Source organism: Carlito syrichta, unplaced genomic scaffold (genome assembly GCF_000164805.1).
Source record: "Carlito syrichta isolate Samal-C Ts95f unplaced genomic scaffold, Tarsius_syrichta-2.0.1 Scaffold315818, whole genome shotgun sequence".
Classification (NCBI taxonomy): domain Eukaryota; kingdom Metazoa; phylum Chordata; class Mammalia; order Primates; family Tarsiidae; genus Carlito; species Carlito syrichta.
This window is the reverse complement of record NW_007259914.1, coordinates 647,578-661,035: the sequence shown is the minus strand read 5'-3', so window position 1 is coordinate 661,035 and position 13,458 is coordinate 647,578. Positions and strand designations below refer to the sequence as shown.

General features: G+C 42.8%; 1 protein-coding gene across 1 annotated transcript in view; it reads left to right on the top strand.

The window, feature by feature from the left end:
• Positions 1–13,458, top strand: part of SCML4 (sex comb on midleg like 4 (Drosophila)) — a 124,334-nt gene that overhangs the window by 63,871 nt on the left and 47,005 nt on the right. Inside the window, exon 3 of the mRNA XM_008073308.2 lies at positions 11,858–11,987. Coding sequence (XP_008071499.1) covers positions 11,858–11,987 — 130 coding nt within the window. The remainder of the gene's footprint in view (positions 1–11,857; positions 11,988–13,458) is intronic.

The window sequence follows — 13,458 nt, the reverse complement described above, 5'->3', positions numbered from 1 at the left end:
CTCCTCTAATAATAAGTTTAGTTAATAAGTTAACTAAATCAGCAATAAGTAAATAAATGCTAGTGTTTTAAAACTAACATCATAAACTATCAAGGCAAAGGTATTGTGAACAGATCCAGAAGTTATCCTAGATTTTGTAATTTTTCTTACCCATCACCTCAATTCCATCTCCAAAGCACACCCTGAATCTACCCAGTTCTACCTCCCTTCCTCCACCCTGGTACAGCCACCAGCTGCACCACACAATACCTCCTTACTAGTGTTCATAATCATCATCTTCTTCTTTTCTTTTTTTTTTTTTTTTTGTAGAGACAAGGTCTTGCTATGTTGCCCAGATTAATCTCAAACGCCTGGGTTCAAGCCTTCCTCCTGTCTCGGCCACCCAAAGTGCTGGTATGACAGGCATGAGCCACCACATCCAGTTCAACTAGGGCTCTTTCTCCCTTTACCTCTACCTCCCCATCCATTCTCTCTAGCAGCAGCCCTGTTTATCTTTATAAAATGAAAACTGGGTTGTGAACTTTCTGCTTAAAATTCTCTATTGATTTCTAGAACTCTTAGAATAAAATCCAGGCTCCTTATCCTGACTTTGTTTCCCACAACAGCTCTAACAAAGTACTACAATCTGAATGGCTTTCTTCCTTTCATTTTAGCAGGTTTTCATGAAAGCGGTGTCTAAGTTTGCTTTATTCCTACATCTTCTCAAATGTTTTTTCCTTGTATTGACCCTTTCTCTTTTCCACTTGGTGCGGTTTGACTTTCCACTCAAGGATCTTTTTGTGGTCTCCATCCAGTTTTAGCCTGGTGACAACCACCCTGCTGGGTAAATGCCCACATGGACAGTTGTGCCATCAGCCCTTTCTCACTGCACCCATTCAATGTAGATGACATATTTCCTCCTGTAAACCCAGATGACTTTGCCAGCTTTCTACCCTCTACAGTGTCCTTGTACAACTTGAAGTACATCATCCTTTCGGATGGGCATGGATTGATCACCGTACTTCTTGCTCTGCTGTTTGGAAACAGGAAGACATCATTCTCCTGCAAATGTGGGAAGGTGCACTGAAATGCCTTTTGTGGTTCTTGCTTCTGTCAGAAGTCACAAAGGGATTGAACTTCACTTTGACTGCTGCTGCTTCGGCAATGACCGCTAAAGGGAAGATGGCTTAAAACATTTCTAGGCCAGGTGTGGTGTGACTCATGCCTGTAGTTCCAGCACTTTGGGAGGTCAAGGTAGGAGGATCACTTGAGCCCAGGAATTCAAAACCAGCCTGGGCAACATAGCTAGACCTCATCTCTACAAAAAGTTAAAAAAAAAAATTTAGGTGTGGTAACGTGTGCCTGTAGTCCCAGCTACTTGGGAGGCTGAAGCAGGAGGATCACCTGAGCCCAGAAGGTCGTGGCTCTGGTGACCCATGATTGTGCCCCTGACCTCCAGCCTGGGTGACAGAATGAGACCCCCAACTCAAAAAAAATTTTTTTTCTGGAGGCTTGAAGTCTGCCAGTTCCTTGCCTCTTCCTAGCTTCTGGTGGAAGCCTTACCCCAGTCACTTGGTTGTTCTCACTGAGGACAGGACTTGATCTTCCCCTTCACAGCTGGCTCTTCAGCACCTGAAACAGTTCCTGGCACATAGTAGGTGCTCATGAAGCATTTGTTGAGTGAATACCTGCTTGATTGAACAAATCCCCCCCCTTTTAGATTTTGCTTAAATGATGCAGGATAGCACCAGTGAAAGCAATTCTTAGGAACCATTTCAAGATGCATTGGGAGCATGTTTCTCAGAAGGGATCATCAGCAAGGTGTGAGGTAGAAGGGTGGGTTTGCAAAGATCTCTAAAGATGTGATCTCATGTGAAAAACGTAGAAAAATGTAGATAGATTCCAGAAATAATGGGCAGTTTCCTCCTCCTGCCATGACCACATGAACAAGAAACTTGGGGCTTATAGCTGCTCTGGAATTTCTAACAGTAACAATAGTAATACTAACCACAATAATGATGATGAACATTCACTGAGTTCTCACATTGCATTACGCTAAATGTTTGCATTTAATTCTTACCACAGTCCCATAAGGGAGTATCATTATCTTTACTTTACAGATGAAGAAAGGCAGTCTCTGAGAACCTAAGTAATGAGCATCAGAATAGAATTAGAGAGTGGCCAAACTGGACTTTGAACAAGATCCAAAAGCTAGTATTCCACTGCATGTGCTCACGGCTGCCTCAAACTCATTTTTTTTTAACTTTTAATTTTTTTATTTTAAAGATTTTCACTTTAAATTTTTTAATTTTAATTTTTTTTAACTTTTAATTTTTTTATTTTTAACCCTAACAATTCATGGTTAGGTATACAAATGTTCATTATGCAGATACCGTTGTTGATGAGGTGTGCCCCCGCTCCCCCAGACAGACTCCTGCTACTGCCAATCCCGCTTCCCCACACCCCTCCTGGCAGTTTCCTGCTACTGCCAATCCTTTTCTATGGTATCACGATAATTGTCCAAGGTCCGCTTATGAGTGAGAATGTGTGATACTCAGTTCTTTGTTTCTGTCATAAGAAATGCAAATTAAAACTACACTGAGATACCACCTAACTCCAGTCAGGAGGGCTATCATCAATAACTCAAAAAGCAACAGATGCTGGAGAGGATGTGGAGAAAAGGGAAAAATTCTACACTGCTGGTGGGAGTATAAGCTAGTACAACCTCTGGAAGACAGTGTGACAATTCCTAAAAGATCTAAAAATCGGCTTTCCATACGACCCCACAATATCCCTAATGGGAATATACCTGGAAGAACTCAAATCACTTTATAAAAAAGATACCTGCACATGTATGTTTATTGCAACATTGTTCATAGTAGTGAGAACATGGAACCAACTGTGCTGCCCATCAAAAGGGGACTGGATAAAACAATGTGGTACATACACACAATGGAATATTACACAGCCATAAAGAAGACCAAACTGATTTTTAAATGGTGCTGTGTTGGTTTGCCCTCTGCTGAGGTGGAGGCAACTTCTGTACAATTTCATGCTTCCCCAGCCACATTCCCCATCCTTGGATTACCAACCCTTGCTGCCAGTCTGACAAACACTGTTTAATCAGCGTTCATATTACTGACATGCTCACTTGTTTCTAGGAAAATACTTGACTTTTACATCAATGGACCCTATCCCCTTCGGTGTCCTGACCACAGGTCTCAGTTTGCAAACAAATCCCCTCTCAATTCTTTCTACTGATTCTCTAGGAAGTGTCTTATAGAGGGTCCTCCCCTGCATGATGGCTGGAGCAAGAAACAATCCAGGCTCATATTTGGGGTATTTAAATGGAAAAGAAACATGAGCTGATCTTTGATTCTCAGACCCTCTGGTGGAGACTCCAGCTAGCAGGCACTGACACGTTGCTCTTCCACTTCATCCTACCATGATACTCTAAACATAGCCCCTCTAGCAGCCCTGGGCAGCCCTACCTATATCTGTTAGGTCACTATATCTGTTAGGTAGAGGTTTTGTATTTCAGGGAAAGGTGTCAACTGTATCAGATTCCATGCAAAGTTGTTGGCTTTGAAGGCCAAACATCACCTCCTGAATGTCAAAGCAAGGCATCCTGGTCAGCAGGTCTCCTAGTCTTATGATACCAGGAAGAGACCTCTCTTTGCATCTATCTTCTCTCCATTTACCCAGTTTATTCTGCCAGGTTCTATTTTTAGTTTTTTTTTTTAAAAAAAACAGACTCTATTTTTAAATAGTTTTGGATTTACAGAAGGGTTGCAAAGGTAGAACAGAATCCTCACATACCCCCTCACCTAGTTCCCCCGTTATGACACATCTTACATTACTATGGTATGTTTGTCGCAATTGGTGAACCAATCATAATACATTAGTATCAGATAAAGTCAATATACTGTTCAGATTTTACTAGTTTCTCCCTACTCTGCTCCAGGATCCCATCCAGGATACCACACTGCTTTTAGCTGTCACGCTTCCTCAAGCTCCTCTAGCCTGTGAAAGTTGTAGACTTTCCTTGTTTTTGATGACCTTGGCAGTTTTCAAAAGTACTGGTCAGGTATTTTGTAGAATGCTCTGTGATCTACCTTTGTCTAATGTTCTTCTCATGATTATACTGGGGTTATAGGTTTTGGGAAAGAAGCTCCCAGAGGTAAAGTGCCACTTTCATCACATCATACTAACAGTGCGTACTGTCAACATGGCATCACTATTGATGTTGACCTTGGTCATATGGTTGAAGTGATATTCTGCATGTTTCCCGACTGTAAATTTATTCCTCCCCAGCTCCTTTTCTATATTGTACCCTTTGGAAGGAAGTCACTATGCACAACCCATATTAGAAGAGTGGAGAGTTGCACTTCACTTACTTAGGGGTGAAGTATCTACATAAGTGATTTGGAATTTTCATGTACAGGAGATTTATTTATTTTGTCTATTCCCCCCATTTATTTACTTAGTCAACCATTTGTACCTGTATGAATTCATGGATATTTGCTTTAGACTTTGAGTTATAATCTATTACTATATTATTTATTTGTTGTTCCTATTGGTCCAGATTTGACTATTGGAAGCTCTTTGAGTTGGCACTTGTGTCCCTGTAACCAACCCCCATCATTGTGTCTGTGTGTTTCTTTCTTCTTTCTTTCTTTCCTTCCTTCCTTCCTTCCTTTCTTCCTTCCTTCCTTTCTTCCTTCCTGCCTTCCTTCCTCTCTTCCTTCCTCCTGCCTTCCTTCCTTTCTTTCTTTCTTTCCTTATTTCTTTCATCTTTATTTTTTGAGTCAGAATCTCATTATGTCACCCAGGCTGGAGTGCAGTGGCACAATCTTGGCTATTGCAGCCTTGACCAGTTGGGCTCAGGTGATCCTTCCATCTCAGCCTTCCACGTAGCTGAAGCCACCACCGCACTTGGCTAATTTTTGGATTTATTGTAGAGATGAGGTCTCAACATTGCCCAGGCTGGTCTTGAACCCCTGGGTTCAGGCAATTGTTTTGCCTCTGCCTCCCAAAGTGCTGGGATTACAGGCTTGAACCACTGCACCCGGTGCCGTGTTTTTGTTTTGTTTTGTTTTTTAGTATTTTCTTACTTTCTGGCACTACAAAATGCTCCAGGCTTATCGTGATATTCCCTGTCCTAGTCATAGAATCAGCCATTCCTACAAGGAGTCCTGGTTTCTTTTATTGAAGAACAGTATTAGAAACCAGTCTGTGAGTGTTCTATTTTATTTTGCCCATTTAAAAAACAAAGCAATAAACAAGCTATTAAAAAAAAAAAAACAAAAAACCAAAGGCAAGAATGCCAAAGACAAATAACCTGCTATAGAACAGATTGGATAGGTTGGGGCAGACAAGGGGTGTCTCCATTCCACATGTGAGAGAGGCTTGTGCTGATGGACTGAACCTCACACAACCTCGGAGGAATGTTTCTGCCTAGTGGGTCATAGCTGTGCTCCCCTATTTCAGGACCTTTCTAAAATCATGGATGGCTCCCTTTTATATGGTAGGCTATTTTTAACTCTATGTTAAGCAATGAGATTGAAATGTTTAAATGCTGAGTCAAAAGAGTATACTTACTGATGATTTATTCTCTTGCAAAAGGGTGTTTTTTAAAAGTCACATACTACCCATAGTTGCATGTTTATTTCAAAAAAAAATTCTAGAGTTTTGGGGGTTTTGGTTACATGGATGCCTTGTATGGTGACAAAGAAGTCTGGGCTTTAAGTGTACTCACCACCCCCACCTGTGCACATTGTACCTGACAGGTGATTTTCCTTATCTCTCCCAACCTCCCACACCAGCCAAAATTTCATCTTTATTCAAAAACTCTAGTAGTGGTTTTGAAGGTTGGTTGAATACAGAAGATTTTCCTTGCAACTGGCTGACTCGACCTAATCCCTGTAATCACTTCACTTGGGCAGAAATGGGCAGGAGTAACAGTCAATTATAATTCGATTACTTCATTTGATTTGGGTTCAATGAACAGATCTCTCTGTAATAAATATTAACATAGTGAATAAGCATTAGACATTAGGGTTGTTATGAGGTTTACACGAATAGAAAACAATGTCTGGATATTTAAGTTTTAGCCATCATCATCATTTTGAAGGATCACAAGGATCTTTGTGTGATTGGCTTAAAGACATAAGGGGAAAAGAAATTTGCCAATCTTATTTTTCCTCGATAAGAATCATTATGACTGTGTTGGACTTTCAAGAGCTTTAAGCTTGCCTTGTGAAGAAGGATTTAGCCAAGGTTCTCCCAAGCCCACTGTCTGGAGTCCGCAGGGTCTCTGCCACCGCTAGTCTCTCTGTCACAAGTCATGAAAAGCAGGATATCATTCCAGAGGGGCAGCTGAGGAACCCCTGGTGCATGACTTCCAAGGACAGGCAGGGCAACCGCCACCCTTGTCACACTTGGCAGTAAGGAAGCCACACCAAAGTCATGGTGACCGAGTCACAGCAGGTTTCTGATCACTCATACCCATGACTGAGGTTACTTTTAAATTCTTTTTATGATGTCTAGCCATGCACTGCAACATCATAAGCCATTTAATTTTTCAAATACTACACTCAGAATGAGACAAATCTCTGCTGTTAATTATAGCTCTGGATGAATACAGGGGCTCCCTCAAGAGCTCCATATTCAACACCCATCTACCAATGTGCAGCCAATATGCCCGCCATTGACTGATCTCATTTCAAGTTCATCTCCACACACCCCAGTGTCTTCTCAGTGTTGCTCAGCAGTCATACTCCCTTCCCCAGCCCTCCTACCCTCCCAGGTCATTAACGCGCCTGTCTTCTCCATACTCCTGCACAGCTTCCTGTGTAACCAGGAAGTTGGAAGCCATTGGGAGAGATATTCTGCAAGCTCCCTCCTCACATTCACCCGTCCCAGCATCCAAACCGTTAATACGCTGTCTTCCTTCCTTTTGCAACAGATGAAAGACTCAGGCTTCCTCTAGGACACTGCCTCCCCTTAGGCCCCAAATCTCCTTCTCCCCTACTCAAAGCCCTGACAACAGCCATTCTCCACACTCTCCTGTGTCATCAACTTTCTCCCTCTGAGGATTACAGTAAGTCCTTTGCATACGAACAAGTTTCCTTCCAAGAGCACATTTGTAATTCTAATGTGTTCACAAGTCCAGCAAAGTTAGCCTAGGTACCCAACTAACACAATTGACTACACAGCACCAGCTACATCACTGCTGCTTAAAAGCAGTTGCTTCCAGACATCCTGGGCTTGAAATAAAGATACTGTATGACTGTACTGTAGACAGTATTATACAGTAAAATACACAAGAGCACAACCACTTATAGAGGAGGCACACACATGACAATGTATGCCAGACATGGGAATTAACTTATGTGATTGGACACATGAATGCATGCTCATGTCTTTGAAAGTTCACAACTTGAAGGTTCTTATGTAGGGAACTTACTATATTTCCATCAGCATTAAAACACTGTTATTTCTTCCATCTCAAAAGCAAAAACCAAAGAATCTTTGAAATTAAAAAAAAAATAATTTTGCTTAAAAACACATAAAATTTACAACTGTAACCCTTTCTAAGTATACAGTTCAGTAGTGTTAAATATATTCACATTGTTGTGGAACAAATCTCCAGAACTTATTTATTTTTCAAAACTGAACTTCTTGTACCCATGAAACAATAATTCCCCATTCCCACCTTCCCCAACCCCTGGCAATCACATTATACTTTCCGTCTATGAATTTGACTTTTGGCTATGGTAAAGAGTGTTGCCAGGAACATGGATACAAAATATCTCTTTGGGACTCTATTTTCTATTCTTTTGGAGTATATACTCAGAAATGGAATTGCTGGGTCATATGGTCATTCTGTTTTTAATTTTTAAAGAAATTTCTATACTGTTTTCCATAGCACCATCACCATTTTACATTCTCACTAACATTGCATAAGGGCTCCAATTTCTTCACATCCATACCAACATCTGCTATTTTCTGTTATTTTGGTCTTTTATAATACTTATCTTAATGAGTGCAAGGTGGTATCTCATTACAAGGAAAAACATCTTTTACCCCTAATATTCTCTCTGGCTATAGCTGGTTCTCTCCTCCCCTTTTTGAGAAAACTGCTCGAAAATTGACTTTACTTCCTGATCCCAATGTTTCTCTTCCCGTTATTTCCTAAGCTTATTCCAATCAGAAACTTCCCTATTTTAAAATTTCACCCCAAGGCTCTTCAATTGCATTTCCCTCTCCTCTTTATTTTCATTATAGCTCTTATCACCTTCTAACATTCTGTAAAATTTACTTCTTTATTCTATTGTCTCTTTCCCTCCATTAGAACGTTGGTTCCAAGAAGTCAAAGATTTCTTCTTATTCCAACCCAACTGACTGTTCCATAGTCTTTCTCACTGATAAATTGCTAAATCTAATGGCCATTCCTAGCCTCACTTATCTGATCAGAGCATTTGGCATGGTTAATGACTCTCTCCTCCTTGAAACCCTCTCTCCACTTTGGCTGTCATGATGCCAACCCCTCCCCATTTTCCTTCTACCTCCTGGGTGCTCTTTCCTGTTTCTTTTGCTGGTTCCTCATTTCTCCAACCTCTTCATGTTGGAGTCTTTTCTTTCCTGTTTCTTTTGCTGGTTCCTCATTTCTCCAACCTCTTCACGTTGGAGTCTTGCAGGGCTCAGTGTTGGATACTTCTCTTCTCCATCTGCACTCACTTCTCTGGTGATCTCATCCATTATCATGGCCTAAATATCAACTCTATATTGATGGTTCCCAAATTCATATCTCCATGTAGACTTTCCCCGGAACTCCAGACGCTACTATATGCAACTACCTAGTTGACATCTCCACTTGGCTGTCTCGTAGGCATCTTAAACTTAGCATGTCCAAGACTAACCCCAGTCTTCTCTAGCCTCCTCTACTCTCCCCTCACTCCCCTCAAAGCAAACAAAAACAAAGCAAAAAACAAACTTTACTCCACCGGAAGCCTCCCTGGCTCACACCCTTGGCATCACCTTTGACGTCTGTCTTTCTCTCATATACTACATTCAGTGTGTTCGTAAATCCAACTCATTCCAGCTTCAAAACATATTCAGAATCTGTCCACCTCTTGTCACCTCCACCCACGGGATCCAACCCATCATCACCTCTATCTACTCCAAGTGAGCGACCCTCCCAGTTTTGCCCTTTTGAGTCTCTTCTTAACACAACAGTTGGAAAGATTGTTAGCATGTTAGTTTCCATCCTGTTCGTTTAGACCAGCTGGGGTAGTGTTGTGAGACCCAGTACGCACGTGAAAGATGCAAAGAATTGCACAAGGAGTCAGTTAGACAACGTTTATTTGGAAGGTAAATTACAGGAAAAGGGTGGAACCACCTCCACAAGATTGAAGAGGGGTTCGAGCACTGAAGAAGTGTTTGGCACTGAATGTTTGAGGCTGGGTGCTTATAAGGCTTTCTTGAGAAGGCTGGGAACAGGAGCATTCCTGGGAAATGTAACAGTGGGAGTCAGGAGGTGTTGTTATAGAGATTAGCTGTTCATGATGGCAGCAGCTAGATAGTTGATTACCTAGGCAGGGAGAGTAGCCAGGGTCTGTAAAACAAAATTTTAAGGCACAAATGTTAAGCTTTGAATGTCCTTGGATTTAGGGAACAAAAGGGCATTTAGCTGGGAGTGTGCTGTTCATGGGAAGATAGTAGGAGGGCTGAGTCATCATAAAGGTTTGTTTCTTTTATCTTGGTGTCCCAATGGTTTGTCATGAAAGATAGCTAGAAACTCATCCTTGGAGCAAGATGCTAATTACAAAATCCTAATGCCTGTTACCAGGGGAAGTTACAGTTTTGCCAGTTTTATTCATTGGTGAGTTTAAACAGTGGAGTTAAACTTATTTCAGAGCAAGAGAGTTAGCAGAGCCAATTACCCAATAAAATATTATTGACTGAAGCATACTATGAATTGGTAGTTATAACAAAACAAAAATATAAGCCAACACCCAGCTGCCTGCTTGCAATGGCCAAGGTGACCCCATTTTGGCATTTTACTCTTTCACTTCCTATTGTTTTCCTGCTCCAAAGACCTCAGGGTAATAGCCAAAGGCCTTACAGTGTCCTGCCAAGCCCTGCCCCATCTGGCTTTGTTACCTCTCCAACCTCAATCTGGCCTCCCCACAGTGGCACAAAGCCTCCAGGCACACTCCTGTCTTAGGACCTTTGCATGTTATATCTCGTTGCCTGGAACAGTCTTTCCCTAGACAGTTGAACGGCTTGATCCCTCACCTCCTTCAAACCTTTGTGGAATGTCACCCAAGAAGTACCTTTACCATCTGCTTTAAAATGTCCACCCAGAGGACAATTCCTCAACCACACTTCTCATGCCCATTCCCTCTCTATGTTTATCACTAGCTTTTGTCATCTTCTAACACACTATGTCATTTACCTAGTCTATGTATTGTCTCTCTCCCCCAAGTAGAATATCAGTTCCATGAGGGCAAAGATTTTCGGTATACTTTGTTCCCTGTTGTATCCCTAGCAGCTAGAAGAGTGTTGGGCTTGAAATAGGTCCTCAATATGTATTTTTTGAAAGAATAAATGAATGAATATAGAATGATTGGATAGTCAACTGTGAGAATACGATTTCTCCATGACTATTATTATTATCCTATTCTTAAAATCTGAGAGGAGTCTTAGAATGTGAATATATAGATGAAGACTGCACAAATGCTAACAACTGAACATACAACTTTGCTACTCAAAGTATGGGCCATGGACTCTGAGGTCCACCTCAGAACTCTCAAATCAGAGACTGCATTTTAATGAGACCTCCAGGAGGTTTGTTGTAAAAATTGAAAAGCTCTGGTGTTGGGCAGTCGTCCCCAACTTTAACTGTGTTTTGGAATTTGAGTATCTTAAAGACCTACCGATGCCTGGATCCCACTTCCTTAGACTCGCTTAACTCGTCTGAAGTGGGGTATAGACACAGGGCGGTGGCCGAGAGGAGAAGGACTGACTTGTTCATTATTTTGGCGTAACGGGCTAAGAATAAAAGTTTGTCTCAAACCAGGCAAAGTGGGCACCAAAGGGAGGCCCAAACTTTACCAGTACGATGACCACTTGTATACCTAACCCTGAATGGTACCCCACATATTTAAAATAAAATAATTTTTTAAAAAAATTTTAAAGAGTTTGTCTCTATGCCAGTCTTGGTACAGAGAGTGACTTGCTGATATGGATTTCATCAACTAGTCATTTTCACCTTATTCTGTAAAGGCACATTTCAGCTCCTTGCTTGTGGTTTCAAGTGAGATCACCAAGGTGGCTTCTGATCCCTACCAGAGACTTGCCCATGCCCACATACGAGTGGGCTTCATCAGAAAATAAACACTGAGCTGTATGTCAGCCCCTTGGAGGAATGGCCCCTGCCTCCTGTTCCAGCAGGATCCAGTGATCTTTGAGAGCTCAGCAGAAAGGGAGGGAGAGCTTCAGGGTCGATCTCCAGGTGCATGGGGGGATAGCCCTGTCCACCGGATACTGGGAGCACAGGGGTGCAGGCTGGATGTCATCTTTCCTATCCTATATCCTGTACTCAAAAGTCTCCTGGATTTCCACACCTCTGTGTGTTCCTGCACCCACTGCCTGACACTGTCATTTACTGCAATAAGGGTGAAGTGTAGAGGTGACCTCTGAGTGTGACCCCAAATGTGAATCCTAAGCATGAACTTGTCTGCAGCTCAGGCCTCAAAGCTGCACGATGGAAAGGCATGGAAGCATGAAAGAGGAGCAAACGCTTACCTAGCTGGGAACGGGGTAGAGAGCCTATCTAGATTTTCATTGACCAATGGGCTCTCTCTTTCAGCTCAAGTCGCAGGTTCTCATGACCCCGTTAGCGCTCTCACCTCCGCGGAGCATCCCGGAGCCCGACCTCAGCTCCATCCCTCAGGACGCAGCCACAGTTCCCAGCTTGGTGGCCCCACAGGCCCTCACAGGTAGGTCAGCAAAGTGAACTCCAAGGCTGTGACAGCCTGCAGGGAACAGGGCGGCCACCACCTCACAGTTACTTTGTGACCTCAAGAGTTGCTGCTGGGATGGCTCAAATGAGAGACTTAATGTGTTCGCCAGACAGCAGACGGGACAACCAGATTCTCTGAAAACATGAGTTAGGTGTCTTGCAGCTTGATTTTCAGTGCATCTTGGGTTTAGATGGTTGCTTTGGGTGAGGTTGTGGAGGGCCCAGGAGTGGCCAGATGTTTCTTTTCAGAACCAAGTTTTCTTTGCACCAATATAACCCTGCTCACCTTGAAGAGTGGACTTCTGGATCTCCTAAGGATCTTAATCTCCCCTAATCCAGCCTGGGTAGCAGGCATCCCAATCTCTCTCTGTCTGGTGGGGCATCCACCAACCCTACAGTTTCATCATAATAGTGATGACAATCTGATGGCATCATGCACACACACACACACACACACACACACACACACACACACACGACCCCCCTTCACAATCCACTTAAATCCCTTTAGTCCTTTCCCATTGCTCTGAGGTAAAGCCCACGCTTGCTAATATGACTGATGAGGACCTGAAGACTCCATCCCTTTGATTCAGTCCACTGCCCTTCCCTCGGTCCCTGGGACTTGTCAGAGGGTCTCGTCATATTCTCTTCCTCCCTCTGGGGTGACCTTCCCTTCGGGTCACCATAGTTCTCCCTTACATCTCAGGCACACTTCCTTCCAGGAAGTCCTCACTGACTTTTCAGTCAGGGTTCCCAGTATGGGCTCTAGCCATAGTCCCACGGGTCACATCAGTTTGTGTAATTAACTGAATAATCTGCCTCTGCTACTGAGCCGTAAGCTCTGTGGAGGCAGGGACCACTCCATTTTGTCCACTCTTACTCTGCAGGGGATAGCATAGTGCCTGCATGAGGGTCTCATTAATTAGATGTTCCTTATCACCTTGGATGAGTGAAAGAGAAGGCAGCCTGGTGGAGGGGAAAGATCACCCATCATCAGAGAGACTTAAGTCCAAATTCTTGTTGCGCCACTGACTACAGACTTGGAGCGGCCATCTTACTACTTAAAGCTTCAGTTTCTTCATCAGTGAAGTAACACTAATAACACCCGACTCACAGGTTTGTTTTGAGAATGTAGTAGGTGCTCAGTAAAAACTGTTTCTTCACCTTTAACGTTTCCAAAACCTCCTAAACTCTCTATTGAACACTCCTTGTGCCAGTGGACTTCAAGGTGGGAGCCTCATATCCTGGGAAAGTGGGGGAGGGGCCAATGATGGGGACCTGGAGGACAAGTACCTGAGAGGGTCACTAATGCATGGAAGCACACGTGACACCTGCTATTAATATTTAATTGTAGCTCATCCTTTAACAATTTCTGTTTCCTGGGTATGTTTTATTTTTTTATTTTTTTTGAGTTGGAGTCTCACTCTGTCGCCCAGACTGGAGTGCAG